Here is a 13,768-nt window from a genome sequence, read left to right as displayed (position 1 = left end):
AACAACCCTTTGCATGGGGCAGTGTTTCCTAAGGGGGAAAATACGACATTTGCACATAAAATAATGGAAAGAAACGAGCTCTAAGCAGCTTTGACATTACTGCCAGTGCTACTCTGGCAGAATTGAGCTCATGGCAAATCTGCCTTGGAACTTCACTTGCCTGCAGTTCTTGAGGCGGGACTAGCAGCTCCTGCGGCTGACCCAGTGCCCTACTAAAGCGGCTGTCGGCCCGGGGAGGGGGCTGCGCCGCCCGCTCCGGCGCGGGGATTATCCCAGCCGAGCCCGCTGCCGCCGCGGCTCGCGGAATGGCTCCCGCTCGGCCCCGCCTCCGCCAGCTCGGGCTGCAGCCGCTGTGGAAATTTCCACTGCGCTGCCTGCGCCGCGCCGCGCTGCCGCGGGGAGCCGGGGCCTCGCCCGCGCCCTTGGCAGCCGTGCCGCCTCCGCCCCGGCTCTGCCCGCTGCCTCGATGTGCTTCGGGCGTGCTGCTGTCCCCGCGGCGGGCTCCAGAGGGGCTTTTCCCAGGAATGTGCCCGTGCAGCTGCAGCGTGTTCCGGTGCCAGCAAGGGCAGGGTCTGTCCCGTTGTCCCCCTCCCAGTGCTGCCGAGCTCTGGACGTCCCTGTCCCATAGGGGCAGGCCAGGCGTGACCCCGGCACGTGTGGCCTTATTGCCGATGTTGGGAGCGCTCCAGACGAGTTTGGTTTATAAAAGTGACATTCTTTATTCTGTGCGGGGCTCAAGGTTGAGCACACCAAGGGGTAAAAAGTTACATCTTTTTTTACAATAAAATGTACATGAACCCACCTATCTAATGCACATTCTCCGCCTACCCAGTGTATGTTTATTTGTGTGATGTGATCTTACCCAATACTTGAAAGGAGTTCTTTATTAAGCAACCTCCATTGTAGAAGTTCGCTGACAGCATTAGTTATGTTTACAAAAGGCGAGAAAATTCAGCTCCAAGACGTCAGTTCCTTTAGCAGAAGTTATCTGACGGCATCATTACGGTTACAGAAGGTGAGAAGATTGAGCCTGGGGACAGAAAATTCACCTCGGACGGTCCCTGACCTTCGGCCTGCGGTCCGGGCGAGGCCGCGATGCCTCCACTGCGCATGCGCGGCCGCCACACACTCCCCCCGCTCCCGGCGTGGGGGGGGGGGGGGGGCGGGGGGGCGGGGCCCCCCCCCCCCCCATCCCCACACACATTTCCCCCCCTCCCCTTTCAGCCCCGCCGTGAGGGAGCGGCAAGATGGCGCTGGGCTCCCGCCAAGGCTGCCGCTGGTGCGGCCGCGCCGCCCTGGCACAGCCGAGGCGGCGGCGAGTCCCGGAGCCGGCCGGGTGCTCGGCGCGGCCGTACTCGGAGGGCGGCGGTGCTTCCGAGGCGGCGGGCGGGGCGGAGCTGCTGGAGGTGTGCTGGCGGCGGCTCTTCCTACGGGGCGGCGCGGGGCCGCTGCCCTGGAGCGCCTACCTGAGCGGCCGCCACCCCGGCTTCGGGCCGCTGGGCGCGGCGCTGCGCGCCAACCTGGCGGCGCAGTGGTGGGACTCGGCGCTGCCCCTGCGCGAGCAGGTGTTCCCCGTGGATGCCCCGCTCCACGGCCCCGCTCCGCGGGACGCGCAGGGGCTGCGGCTGCTGCACCCGGAGACGCTGCGCGAAGCCCTCCAGGGCTGTGGGCAGGGCTCTGGCGGCTCGGCCCTGGAAGAAGTACTGGGGGCCGCGGGGCTGCTGCGGGAGAGCCTCCTGCCCGGTAGGTCCCGGGCGGCTCCGCTCAGCCTGCACCCTGCGCACGAGTTTCTTGCTGGGAGCGAAGCAGCTGCATTTAAGGGATTTTCCCAGTTGCGTTGGTGCGGTGGGAATGTTCCTTCTGTAGGCTGTGAATATGTGTGCTTTTCAAGGACCTGACCAGCACAGGTGGACAGCAGATACGCTCCCTGTAATTCGGGGAAAAGCACATTAAAATCAATGTGCCCCGAGGAACCAGCCTGCTGAGCCCATGTCTGCAAAGCATCAGTGCTAGTAAAGATAGTGGGACTGCATGTACAAACAACACGTGTATAATAGGTGCTTAATTTGTTCTTGGTAGTGTTAAAACATCAGAAACTTTCCCGTGGCCACTAAAAACAGGGCTTTGTGTTTTGTAGGTGTTCTGGCGCAATATGTCAGCTGCTTAGAGCTGGTGAACAAAAGACTGCCCTGTGGCCTTGCTCAGATTGGAGTGTGCTTTCATTCTGTTCCAGAAAGTGAACATTCTGTTTCAGGAAATGAACACAACAAAAACCTTACAAGGTAGAGTAATAGAGGAGTTAGTCCCTTATTGTACCTAAACCAACTGTTTCACTTTTGGATTATTTTTGAATGCTGTTTCTTGCTTTTCCCCTGTTATTTCCCAAGGTGTTAACTTGCTGCCCTTGCTGTTGTTTAAAGAATAGGCGAGAGGACCACGTCTCTGCTTGCCTGGTTTAGTTCTCCCAGAACTTCAGGACAGTGGCTCGATTACTGGCTACGCCAGAGGCTCCAGTGGTGGAGAAAGGTAACAGCAGATATCCATGGGGAATCTTGGCCTGCTCCTTTATGCCTCGGAGGGGGGAATAATCACCGTGGTTGGTTTAATGGCCTTACATTGCTGGCCTGTTCCAGGTGCATTTCTCATGGAAATTGAGAAGCTACTGAAGTTGATGACAAAACTGATAACTAGTTTATAACTTGACTTGCAGAAAGGCAGATATTTTGTGTTGTCAGTGATGTGAGATGAAAATGCCATAAAACAACCAAGACATTTGGGCTTTAACTTATAAAAACCTTTTGCTGGAAATCAGAAAATGGTACTAAAACAACCCAGACTTCAGTTTGCATTGCAGACTTGTTTTATGTAGTTCTGTGAGATTTGCAGTAGTGATCACTCTCACACCTCTTATTTGCAGTTTGCTGTAGGCCCCTCTAACTTCAGCAGCAGTGACTTTCAGGATGAAGAAGGCAGAAGAGGATTTAAGTTACATTATAGCTTTCCTTGGGGGACAGAAACAATTGAAACACTGAAGAACCTTGGTGATACTGAACTGTTACAGCTGTATCCAGGAGAGAGATCTAAATTACTTGTAAGCTTTACTGTATTAAATATCTTTCCTGATAAAGATAGTAATGTGTGAAAGAAATGGTTTCTTTGCTGATCCAGTTGCTTAGCATGTGGATGGCTTTTTATTGATTTGCTGCAAGAACAGTACAATTGATACTCTGCAGTCAGACCTTCATTTTTCAAAGCTGATTAAATAGTGTTTGGTACTTTTCTTTTTTTTTCCAAGGAATTCTTCAAAATTAGAAATGAGCCCTATTGACAATACAGCTGTTGTCAGTAGTGTAGCTTTTACCTGTATTTGTGAATAAATGGAAACACAAACTTGGACTGTGTTTTGCACTGTTCGGTTTGCATCACAAAGAGCCTGTACATGTGAGGGGTTTTCTTTCTTGCTGTAGCTTGTTCACTTTCCTGTATGTAGAAGTTTTTATAGATTAATGGGTTATAAAAATGGCTTTCTAGTTGCATCACAAAGAGCCTGTACATGTGAGGGGTTTTCTTTCTTGCTGTAGCTTGTTCACTTTCCTGTATGTAGAAGATTAATGGGTTATAAAAATGGATTTATAGAAAAGGGAAGTATGGACTAGAGGGAAGCCTCTCCACTGAATTTGTTGAAGAGGGACAATCCTAATAAATGGCAATGTTTGGAGTTAGGCTGAACAGATAAACTTTGTATTTTACTGTATTTTACCAGAAAATTTCAACTTTCTTCTTCTCATGACAGTCCTGTCTTTCCTGCTTTTGCAGTTTATGTCTACAAAACAGGGTTACATAGGGATTTCTCAGAATGTGGGGACTCGTGGTCACTCGGAAGTAATCTACAAACCTCCAAAAGAATATGCAGAGTTTCAAATGTGTTTGCCATAGATTTAAATTTATGATCAAAGTGGCAGAGCAAGAAACTAATCCTGCCCTGACCTGCTTTCCCCACTGTTACAGCCTCACCTGGTCACAGATACACTGCTAAGGCTGCTGGTAATGTTTTAAATAAATGTCTGTATTTCAATAAATAAGAGTGCTTGAGCTCAGTGTCTCATAATACATTTAAAGCAAGCCAAAAGCTTTTGGGGGCAATTTTTGATATTTTCTTACATGGGTTTTTTCTCTTCAGGGCCGAGATGGAAGGAAGAATGTCATCCCTCATGTTCTGTCTGTGAACGGGAATCTGGACCGAGGAGTGTTAGCTTATCTTTTTGATTCTCTACAGGTAGTTGAGAATCCATTAACAGCAAAGAAAAATTCTCAGAGAAAGGTAACTCCATGTAGAAAATGTCAGAAAATAAGAACCCCCCTAGACAATGTGGTAAATTCAAGCATAGCAATGTTTCCTTTTCCACATGACCATCCTGATCCCTTTCCAATGGGAGCAGACTCAACCCTCTCACTGGCAGCACCAGGCACAGCCCCTGTGGTCCCTGTCACCCACATAAGCAATTTTTCTCATTCTGAGGTCCCCTTTTCCTGTTTTACCCTGCTCTCTGATCAGCAGGTAGGATCTGGACCATCATTCTCCCCACTTTTACTCTGCTTTCTGGAGTTGGAGTGCTGGCTGTCAGTGCCTGTTACCCAGGCAGTTGTTTGGGCTTTAAGAACAAGCAGTAGACTGGATGGGAGCTGCCTGCTGGGCTGGCTCTCATCACTCTGGCTCCATTCAAGATGATGGAACTCTGCTAACAGATCTTCATCTCTTTTCTGGAGCTCAGCCAAAAATAGATTAATTTCTGCCATGTGAATGTAGCTGGGCTCTGTGCTCGATACAGCTTGCTTCTAATTCAAGATTTTGTAAAATAGATTAATTTCTGCCATGTGAATGTAGCTGGGCTGTGTGCTCATTGCACAAAGATACTGCTTGCTTCTAATTCAAGATTTTGTGCTGTAAGAAAATTTTTGTATGTTTAAAACCTTAATTTAATTTAAAAAAAATCTATTTCCTACTTCTGTTTAGAATTGCATGATAAATACATTTAGTAATCTCTTGGTTTTTGTAAATTTATTAGGTACTTAAGCTTCATCCTTGCTTAGCACCCCTTAAAGTGGCCTTGGATGTAGGAAAAGGTCCAACAACAGAGCTGAGGCAGGTATGTTGTAAGAAGGTATTTCAGTCTTGAGCGTTGACTCTCCATGTAATGTGTTACAATTCAGACACTGTTTATGTTGAGGAAAATCATGCTGCTGCTTTGACTCCTGGTGATTCCTAGTTGTGCAGAGTTCATGGTGCTCCTGCTCTGCAGCTTGTGGGTCACAGCCAAAGGAATTCATGGCAGGCAGTTCCTTGTGTGGACACAACTGTCTTTGGTAAAATAGGGTTGGATATATAGGAGTGGATTGGGGCATATGACTCCTCATGTCAAAGCATCTTGAGCATAGTGATGAATGTTTTTTTCTGAGAGAAAATAGATGCAACCTCATGTTCATGTTCACACAACTGTCTTTGGTACAAGAGAGCTGATGCTTGCCCCATGCAAAATTAAGGAAAATGAATAACACCATCCCTCTCAGTTTAATCTTTCAGAATTGTCTTAATGCATGAGTCACATGTTCAGAAGGATTTTTTAAAAGTTTTCATTTAAGTCAGTCATAAAGTCCCTGTGGAAGGGAGGAAGCTTACACTGGCATGTTTTTAAACAGAAGTGGAGACAGAACTGCCAGGCTGCTTTCTGATTTGAAATTATTTCAGCCAGCAAATAAGCACCAGCTAGGAATGTTAATACCACACTTGTTAAGAGTTTTTATGGTTTCTTTGTATAGAGTCTCATCACTCAAAGTCTGTCTTTTAACTTGTGTTTTTAAATGAACACAGGTTTGCCAAGGATTGTTCAATGAACTGACAGAAAATGGAATTTCTGTATGGCCCGGTTATCTGGAAACTGTGCATGTGTCTCTGGAACATCTTTATACAAAGTAAGGAGAAACAGTCTTCTGTAAATTAAACTATGAAGGTCAAAGATGACTTTCTGTGGACTGCTGTAAATATTCCTTTTTTCAGTAGGAAGTCATTGTGTACAGTTACTGATTGAAGGTGTGGATCCCAAACTACAGACTTGGATTCAAGTAGTTTTATTATGAAAAGCATATATCAGATAATTTTTAAATTAAGTGAAATAGAAGCCTTTCCCATGTTACTGTTATTTCCCTGGAACTGTAAAATGCCTTTTAAAAACTTGCACGTAAAAAACAAATTTCTTCAGATGACTTGTAAGCTTGCAGAACTGTTTCCCACCCTCACCCCCATTTTTGCATCTGGTCTGGTTCTGTGTTTCATTCTTAAGCACTCTTTCAAACAACCCACTGTGTCTAGTCTTGAACTTGACAGTTCTTCCAAGTCTGGAACTACTGCCATTAGTGATGTGATGAACTGTTTGTGGATATAAAAACAGCTATTCCATTTGGGGGCTTCATTATGATTTGTTGATCAGGAGAGGATTGGGGCATATGACTCCTCATGTCAAAGCATCTTGAGCATAGTGATGAATGTTTTTTTCTGAGAGAAAATAGATGCAACCTCTTGTTCATGTGCAGTAAAACAAAGATAAATTCTGCTTGTAGAAAAATACTCTTTTAATAGGTTACTAAATAAGATTATTTTTATATACTAAAGCAGCTAAGTAATTTGAAGACATGTAATCAGGAAAGCAAGGAATGGCAACAAGAAAACTGGAGGTGTCACACCGGACTTAGTGCAATACAGCAAAACTAAATTTGTACAGTTTATGGTCATTTGTATGTAAGTTATCTGATTTTTTCCACGCACCACAAACAGTAACAGGTGGGTTCCTCTCTCTGCAGGTACGATGAGATGAGTATTCCCTTCATGGTCTTGATAAGTGATGGCACTCTGGAGAATGGAGTAGTCCAGCTGAGAAGCAGAGACACCACCATGAAGGAAATGATGCACATTTCCAGGCTGAAGGACTTTTTAATTAAGTATGTTACATCTGCCAAAAATGTGTAAGCTTAAACTTGTTGAATAAAGGGATTTTCTTAGATATCTTTGCCTGAACTGGTTTCAGCATTATCACGGACTCAGTGGTTTCTCTGCAAACAGTTCTGCTAAAACATGGTGGTGCATCTGTTCTCTGTCAAATCTGGGTCTTCCAGGTTGCCTTGGAAAAAGGGAAGAGAAAAACTTGTCCCTTATTAGCAAGGCTAACCCTATGCTTGTTCATGTCTTTGGTTTTAATATCATACTGAAAGTGCTCCATCCTAAACTAAAAATTCAGTTTTGCTCTCTATTGCTGACACAATTGTGATCTCTGTTGGAAAATGGTATTTTATATTAAAGACTTCCAAATCTTAAATATTTTAATAACATCAGTGTCTTTGTACTGTTTGTAGGAATGTATTTTACTCACATGGCTTCAGTTCTTAAACATGTAAGCTACTTCATCTTGCACTTGATAAACATAAAAAATTCAGAAATACATTACCAAGAGTAACAGAATAACAGATTTAAATATTTTTAACCAGTATTTTCTGCGGACAAAATATCTGTGTGTACAAAATGGTGGAAAAAGGCTAATGTGTGGTAATATTTTTCCTGTACCTAAGCACAGTGGTTAAAATCAGATACAAGAGTTTGCAGAGATACAGAACTGCGTGCTTCTGATCTTTTCTAGATTTCCAGTACAGCTGGTTCAGTCCCTGTATAAAGTTCAGCAAGGCTCATGGCCTCTGATAGTCATCAGTGTCATGAAACACGAGAACTTGCCTTAAAATCTTCTTCTACTAACATGGTGCTCACTTAACTGTAAATGAGTTATTTGTAACAACAATAATAGTTGCAGTATAGAGTATTTATACTAGATATAATCAATGTTAGCATCATGTGACTTACTGAACTCATGGAATTCTAAATAAGCTGGCTCTGGAATGGTATTACTGCAGCCCAGCCACATCTCAGAAACAGCTGGTAGCAGGGTGCAGAATTTATTTTGAAGTCAGCTGTCCCAAAATTAATTTTTGCAACCTATCCCTCTGAGAGCTATCTACTACCATCCTATCTACTCTGAGAGCTGGAGTACTGTTGAACTGAGAAATTGCCATCCTTGCAGGTACATAGAGGCCAAATACAGATCCTCTAGTGCCTGAGGGATGTTTTTTCTTTTTTTGTTACACTAGACAAAAGCCTTTTCACTATCCTATGTCTGCAAACAATCCAGTTTCTACTTCAGCAGAATTGTTAAATGTTCAGGAACTTAAATCTGTGTGAAAGCTTTACCTGTAATTCTAAGTTTTATCTGTTTGCTTTTTCTCTTAAGTTCAAGTCCATAGATACTATGGCTCAGAGATTTTGCTTCAAAAGTGAGCTACACTGTCTCTGCAAAGTGATTAGGCCAGGAAATTGGTATCTAAATATCTTGTCTTTGTATGCAGCTTGCTGGAACTTACCACATTTGAGTGCTGTAAAATTCTTTAAAAGTATGTGATTAAGTTAATCAGAAAAAATTATAATCATACCTGGTATTCAGTCTCTGATGAGGACCTTTGAATAGACTGTAGCACATGGCCTCTTCCCTGCTAAAAGCCAGAATAACATAATTCATAGCTGCTTTCTTGGTACAGCTACACAGAAGAATTAACATTACATCAGCAGTGTGGTCACTAATAACATCTGTGTGGTTTCATAGTGAGGCTGTTGAATTTGCCACAGGATGGTTTGTTGGGGTTTTTCTTTCTTCTTTCCTCCCCTCTCCTCAAAACAGTTTTAAAGCTATTTTAGTTTTTCCATACTAACTAAGCAATTTCATAAGCAATTGCAAGTATTTAAGCCCTGCCTCCACCCAGCAAAGTCCCCTCAAAACATATTTGTGTGTATCAGATATTCCAATATTATAGCTTGAGGTTTTCACCTTTTTCTTCTTCTCTTCTAATAATGGAGAAGTTGATGTATTCTTCTTCTGGTCTAACAGGCTCTGGTTTAAAGATGATGAACAGCAGTTAACTCAATTACAAACAACTTGAATCACACTTTTTTTTTCTGTAATTTTGAAACAAAGCAGTGAGATTCCATACTGAATATAAATCATGGAGTATCCATGGGCCTTATCAGAGCTCTTCTCACTGTCCTTGCAGGCTGAGATCTGGCACAAGCAGCTGCACAGCACTGAGCTGACCCAGCAGGGCAGTGAGAGCTCTACCTACTGCATGAACAGGAAGGCAGGTTTGTTTGGAGACAGTTACTCCATTTGGACATTTAGAAATTGGAAACAATGCCTTTGCTGTTGGTTTGTTGGGAGGGGTTCTTATTCCCCTTGAGAAGAGGCATTCACATTCAAGGCAAATGTAGAAATGTGCAAGTTCAGAGCATTGTGGCTGTCAGGTAATGTCTTCATTATTGCCTGCTTTCTGCAATTCAAGTACTAAAATGTCTTAACATAGGTCAGCTGCCTTGTTGTCACTTCATAATTTCAGTTTGAACTGACTTTGGATCTTCTCAAACTTAAGAAGGATTGAATAAATAACTAAAGTACTGAACAATTTTGAAAAGAATGCAGGAACTATGCAAGTTTTATTTTGCTACAGCTTCATATAGCTCACTGTTGTCTGTTAGTAAATGGGCATTACACCCTTTTTTGTTAAAACCTCAGTTCATTTAACCAGCTGCAGTTTTGGCTGCATGGCTCTCAGATGATGCCAGATAAGGATTCTGAGGGGTTTAAATAATGCCTCTGCCAGGAGGGTCAGTAGGTGTCCCCTTCCAGTACCTGAAGAAACCTGCCTGTCTGCAGGGGGTGACAGGAACTTACCAATCTCTGAGTATATTACTTCATTTTCAGACTCCTCTGCATTCAGTGTTGAAGTAAGGCCAATTGAGGGCCTGGTAGACTTAAATTTTTCTGCAAATTGTAAAAGAAAAACGTGTGTTTTGTGTGTGTATTTATATAGATGTATATAAATATTTCTTAGAAATAAACAGTTTCAATTTATTTTTTAATATTTGGAGATCTCAAGTACTGTTGTTTTCACAATCAAAATAATTCTTTAACCAAGGGCATTTTAATAATTTCCCTTTCCAGTGAGGTCAAATTCCTTCCAGTGTTTTTGTGTATTACTTTAGCTGTTGCTTTGCCTCCCCCACCCCAGATCTTTCATCTAAAACACAGCTCAGAGATTTGGCCTTGTCAAAGTCTTAAGCTGCTGGTGCTGCTTCAGAGGAGATTCAACAATATGATAAAATAGCAGGAGCTACTCTACTGAAAACGTGATGTTTGCATACTGAAATATATTGACTATATAAATGACCTGTGGAAAAAGAAACAGACATTCAAATAACTCACTTGCTTTGTACAAAGGAATTAGGAAAAATGGAATTGCCAGAGCAAGTCCTATTATAAGTAGTAGCAGGATCAGCCCAAGAGAAATTATCAGGGGCTGAGAATGGCTTCTCTCTTCTGCCAAAAAGAAGAAAAAAAAAAAAGTTGTTTATGCAATGAAGTGTTGTTTCATATTTTAAGTATTTTCTGTAAATTGAAATCAAGACTTGCAATTTCTTTCAGCTTTTAGATTAACTGGGGTTAATGTAACTGTTCATGAGAGTCCCAAGGGCTCTGTGCCCCAGCAGAAGGAAGGCAGCTTGCTGGTGCCAGTTAAGCTCTTTCATGGGAGGAGAGAGAAAAATGAAACTAGACTCTCTCCAAGGTGGACCAGGGGTCTCTTGTAAAAGTGAGTCTTTTACAGGCATCCTCCATGGTTACTTCAACTTCTACTGCTATCTAGGGTGCATGGAATTCTATGGTTTTGCATTAATTTTAAAACATCAATTTTTTAAATTTAAAAATTTCTATTTTGAACATCACATTGCAGGATCAAAATATCTGGCTAAAAACTTGCATAGTTACAACATTCTGAATTTTGTGTGATCCCAGTTTGTCAACAGTAGTAACCTCTTTTCATTCATACCTGCTACTGTAAAGTTGAAACTGTTGCTGTATTTTGTATTATTGGGAAAGCTGTTATTAGCTTTGCATTTATAGGTTCCAAAGTCACTATGGGAATTGATAAATAGAAAAATCACAGCTGCTTCCCTCTTCTGCATTGTCTTTTGGGGAGAAATTTTTTGTGTTCCTTTGAAGAACAGATATGTGATGGGAAGGGATCCGTTCTCTGAGAAACAGGACAGGGTCACGTTCTGGCCTTTCTTTGCCTGAGACGTGGGTGAGCTCAGCACTGGCTTGGAAATTGGCTCTGTAGAAAGAAAATTGAAAATTATGAATCACAGAGTACAGGACAAGCTCCAGGCAAGACTTGGAGTAAAGTCTGGCAAAAGAGCTGGGCATGGAGGATGAGGGGGTCGTGAGCCCAGGCAGGAGAGCACTGCCAGCTCCTGAGGTAAGAACAGCAGCAAAGTTCAGCTCCTCAGTCAAGAAAAGAGATGGCTGTGTGCCCCTGCCATAAGCAGTGCTGGGAAGGTGTACAGCAAGACGTACCTAGGAGGGTGAAGTTGAGGCTCTTGCTGTATTTTCCACCACTGGAGTTGTTATACTCAGCTTTGCACTTGTATTCCCCCACATCGCTGGCAGAGCTGATGGTCAGGGTGAACAGTGCAGGGCTCCAGTCTGACCTGTTTGAAGCAGATACCTGCTGGTTGTGCTTGAACAGTGTGTATCTCACAGGTGGAGATCCAGGCTCAGAGAGGCAGGAGAGGGTCACATTCTGCTTCATCACCACATTTAAAGTCCCCTGAACCAGAACAAGCTTGGGATTGGACACCATCTCTGGAAAGAAAAAACTTCTGAGTGAGTTGGCTGCACCTATGACCCAAGAAAGCCCCAGATTTGTCCCAAAATATGTTGACAACCAAGCTATGCTTTTTATGTTGAAATGGACCAGTATACTTTTTCCACCTCTGATAGGAGGCAACTCAATTATTTTTCAAAACCAGAATGCAGCTTCATACATGATGAAAAGTGCCTGTGCTCATGCAAAAGAGGCACAGCCACACACAGCTCACAGATGTGTTCAGATGAACCAATAACAATACTTTTGAACTACAGCAGCAATTAAAATAATAGAAATATAAAAGATTGAATCAAATATTGTGGGGTATTAATTGTAGGAGAAAGTAACCTTATAAATTAGTTTAGAGATAGCATATGAACCTGAATGCAAAGGCAGTATTTTATTAGTGGCTGTCTATTAACAGACAGAACTAAGCTTGTGTAAGTAGATAGAACATATGGATAGTAGCAGTAAGGGCCTTGATGGTCTCTCAAATTTGTTTCCTTTCATGATCTTATACAAATGAATTTGCAATGAAAACCTGTCTTTCCATAGAAAATGGTACTGAACTAGTCATGACTAAAATAAATTACAATATTTCCGTGGGAGGAAAAACGTTTTAACAAGTTAAAGCAATTTTGACTTTACATACAGGTCAGTAAAGAGATGGTTAACTTTGTATAGAAACTTTTAAACTGACTCACTGCACAGAGAGGTGAAAGATTTAATTTGACATGAAGTTTTTGGACATTTTTAAATTCCTCCCCCATTTTTTTGGCTAACAGTCAATCTCAGCACATACCTCAAAATCAACAAGAGAACCTACCTTTGCCATTTGCAGTAGTTTTCTGTATCTGCTGAGACATTTGAGCTAAGAGAAGAAAAAGAAAAGCTTTCAGACAAGAAACAATGGTTCTGCTTTAGAAAGGTTTGTAATATGAAAGAAACATGTCCTTAGCTTACAGTAGGAAAACAGCAGAATTGCGAGAAAAAACATTTTCTGGATATACTGGGCAAGAGAGCTGGTGCAGTTACATGACAGAGATCTTTCTTCTGAAGGAGATGGAGGAGTGGCTCTAGGACTTGAGGAAGTTCTAAATACGGAAACTGTGCCGATCAGTGTTGATCTTTACTCATGTTTCTGTGGAGAATTTTGTCATATTTCACATACATTTAGCCTATGGCAGGCAGAGGACTGGGCAGAGAGAGCAGTGGGGTGGGGAGCAGCAGTTTGGGTCACAGGCAGATGTTGTGTCCAGCTGTCCTGAGCCATGGCTGAGGTGAGCAGCAGTTTGGGTCACAGGCAGATGTTGTGTCCAGCTGTCCTGAGCCATGGCTGAGGTGAGCAGCAGTTTCTCCCCTGAGTTGTGTGGTAGACCATTCATCCTGCCCTGTAGTTCAGAACCCGGCAGTCACTGAGGGTGGCAAAGGCCTCTAAGAGCATCAGGTTAAAGCATTCCCCCAGCACTGTCAGGTCAACCACTAAACCCTGTCCCCAAGTGCCACATCTCCATGTCTTTAAATCCCTCCAGGTGACTCTACCACTTCCACTCCACACAGGCCAGCCTGTGCCAATGTCTAACCTTTGCCATGAAGAAATTTTTCCTAATATCCAATCTAAACCTCCTCCAGTGCAACTTGAGGCTGATTCCTCCTGTCCTGTCACTTGTTGCTCGGGAGGAAAGACCAACCCCCACCTTTCTCCTTTTGGGTAGTTTTTCCAGCACTGTTCTGTGAAAGGAATTAATGAGATCACTGATGCATGTCAAAGAGACACATATTTGCTAGAGATAGGGCAAGTGATAATATAGTGAGACTAAGGATGTACGTGGCACTGGGTGTGTTTTTAGCAGCAATATAATTTTTTAAAAACAGTCTGAAAAAGTCTATAGAAGTTTTAAAATGTTAATAAGTATTTATAGCTAGCCAGCTTGTTAAGAAAATATTTCAGTTGAGCTTCAAATATTAAGCTATAAGGAAG

General features: G+C 43.0%; 2 protein-coding genes across 9 annotated transcripts; one reads left to right on the top strand and one right to left on the bottom strand.

Annotated features, from left to right (window-relative positions):
• Positions 1 to 1,233: 1,233 nt before the first annotated feature.
• Positions 1,234 to 9,372, top strand: POLG2 (DNA polymerase gamma 2, accessory subunit). 6 transcript variants are annotated; one of them, XM_041409522.1, is made up of 9 exons: positions 1,234 to 1,743; positions 2,138 to 2,282; positions 2,421 to 2,526; positions 2,918 to 3,091; positions 4,181 to 4,276; positions 5,067 to 5,147; positions 5,870 to 5,970; positions 6,856 to 6,993; positions 9,142 to 9,371. In XM_041409522.1, exons 1-9 carry the CDS (start codon positions 1,248 to 1,250, stop codon positions 9,179 to 9,181), a joined length of 1,377 nt encoding a protein of 458 aa, XP_041265456.1. In that variant the 5' UTR covers positions 1,234 to 1,247; the 3' UTR covers positions 9,182 to 9,371. The 6 variants fall into 6 exon arrangements, with proteins under 6 accessions (XP_041265456.1, XP_041265454.1, XP_041265458.1 ...); XM_041409520.1 differs by having other exon boundaries at positions 4,181 to 4,321; positions 9,142 to 9,310; XM_041409524.1 differs by lacking the exon at positions 5,067 to 5,147 and having other exon boundaries at positions 4,181 to 4,321; positions 9,142 to 9,372.
• On the bottom strand, positions 5,985 to 12,832 carry MILR1 (mast cell immunoglobulin like receptor 1). 3 transcript variants are annotated; one of them, XM_041409529.1, is made up of 9 exons: positions 12,751 to 12,832; positions 12,614 to 12,658; positions 11,496 to 11,783; positions 10,969 to 11,253; positions 10,347 to 10,460; positions 9,816 to 9,905; positions 8,919 to 8,981; positions 8,527 to 8,586; positions 5,985 to 6,925 (listed from the first exon to the last, which is right to left on the bottom strand). In XM_041409529.1, the coding sequence occupies exons 1-8, from the start codon at positions 12,782 to 12,784 to the stop codon at positions 8,534 to 8,536; spliced, it is 972 nt and encodes a 323-aa protein (XP_041265463.1). In that variant the 5' UTR covers positions 12,785 to 12,832; the 3' UTR covers positions 5,985 to 6,925; positions 8,527 to 8,533. The 3 variants fall into 3 exon arrangements, with proteins under 3 accessions (XP_041265463.1, XP_041265464.1, XP_041265462.1); XM_041409530.1 differs by lacking the exon at positions 8,919 to 8,981; XM_041409528.1 differs by lacking the exons at positions 5,985 to 6,925; positions 8,527 to 8,586; positions 8,919 to 8,981 and having other exon boundaries at positions 9,558 to 9,905.
• Positions 12,833 to 13,768: the final 936 nt, after the last annotated feature.

Source organism: Onychostruthus taczanowskii, unplaced genomic scaffold (assembly GCF_017590055.1).
Source record: "Onychostruthus taczanowskii isolate IOZ18803 unplaced genomic scaffold, ASM1759005v1 scaffold30, whole genome shotgun sequence".
NCBI classification, from domain to species: domain Eukaryota; kingdom Metazoa; phylum Chordata; class Aves; order Passeriformes; family Passeridae; genus Onychostruthus; species Onychostruthus taczanowskii.
Note: the sequence above shows the minus strand (reverse complement) of the source record. Positions and strands in the feature narration are given on the sequence as shown.

What these genes read in the sequence shown, in the direction of transcription:
- MILR1 (XM_041409528.1), bottom strand. Translation starts at nt 12,784, where the DNA reads ATGTTTTTTCTCGCAATTCTGCTGTTTTCCTACT. An exon ending in AACTACTGCAAATGGCAAAG is followed by an intron (nt 11,784 to 12,613) that starts GTAGGTTCTCTT and finishes TTTTCTTTCCAG; the next exon opens with AGATGGTGTCCAATCCCAAG. An exon ending in CCTCAACTTCACCCTCCTAG is followed by an intron (nt 11,254 to 11,495) that starts GTACGTCTTGCT and finishes TTCTTTCTACAG; the next exon opens with AGCCAATTTCCAAGCCAGTG.
- POLG2 (XM_041409519.1), top strand. Translation starts at nt 1,248, where the DNA reads ATGGCGCTGGGCTCCCGCCAAGGCTGCCGCTGGTGCGGCCGCGCCGCC. An exon ending in GCGGGAGAGCCTCCTGCCCG is followed by an intron (nt 1,744 to 2,137) that starts GTAGGTCCCGGG and finishes TGTGTTTTGTAG; the next exon opens with GTGTTCTGGCGCAATATGTC. An exon ending in GGCTCCAGTGGTGGAGAAAG is followed by an intron (nt 2,527 to 2,917) that starts GTAACAGCAGAT and finishes TCTTATTTGCAG; the next exon opens with TTTGCTGTAGGCCCCTCTAA.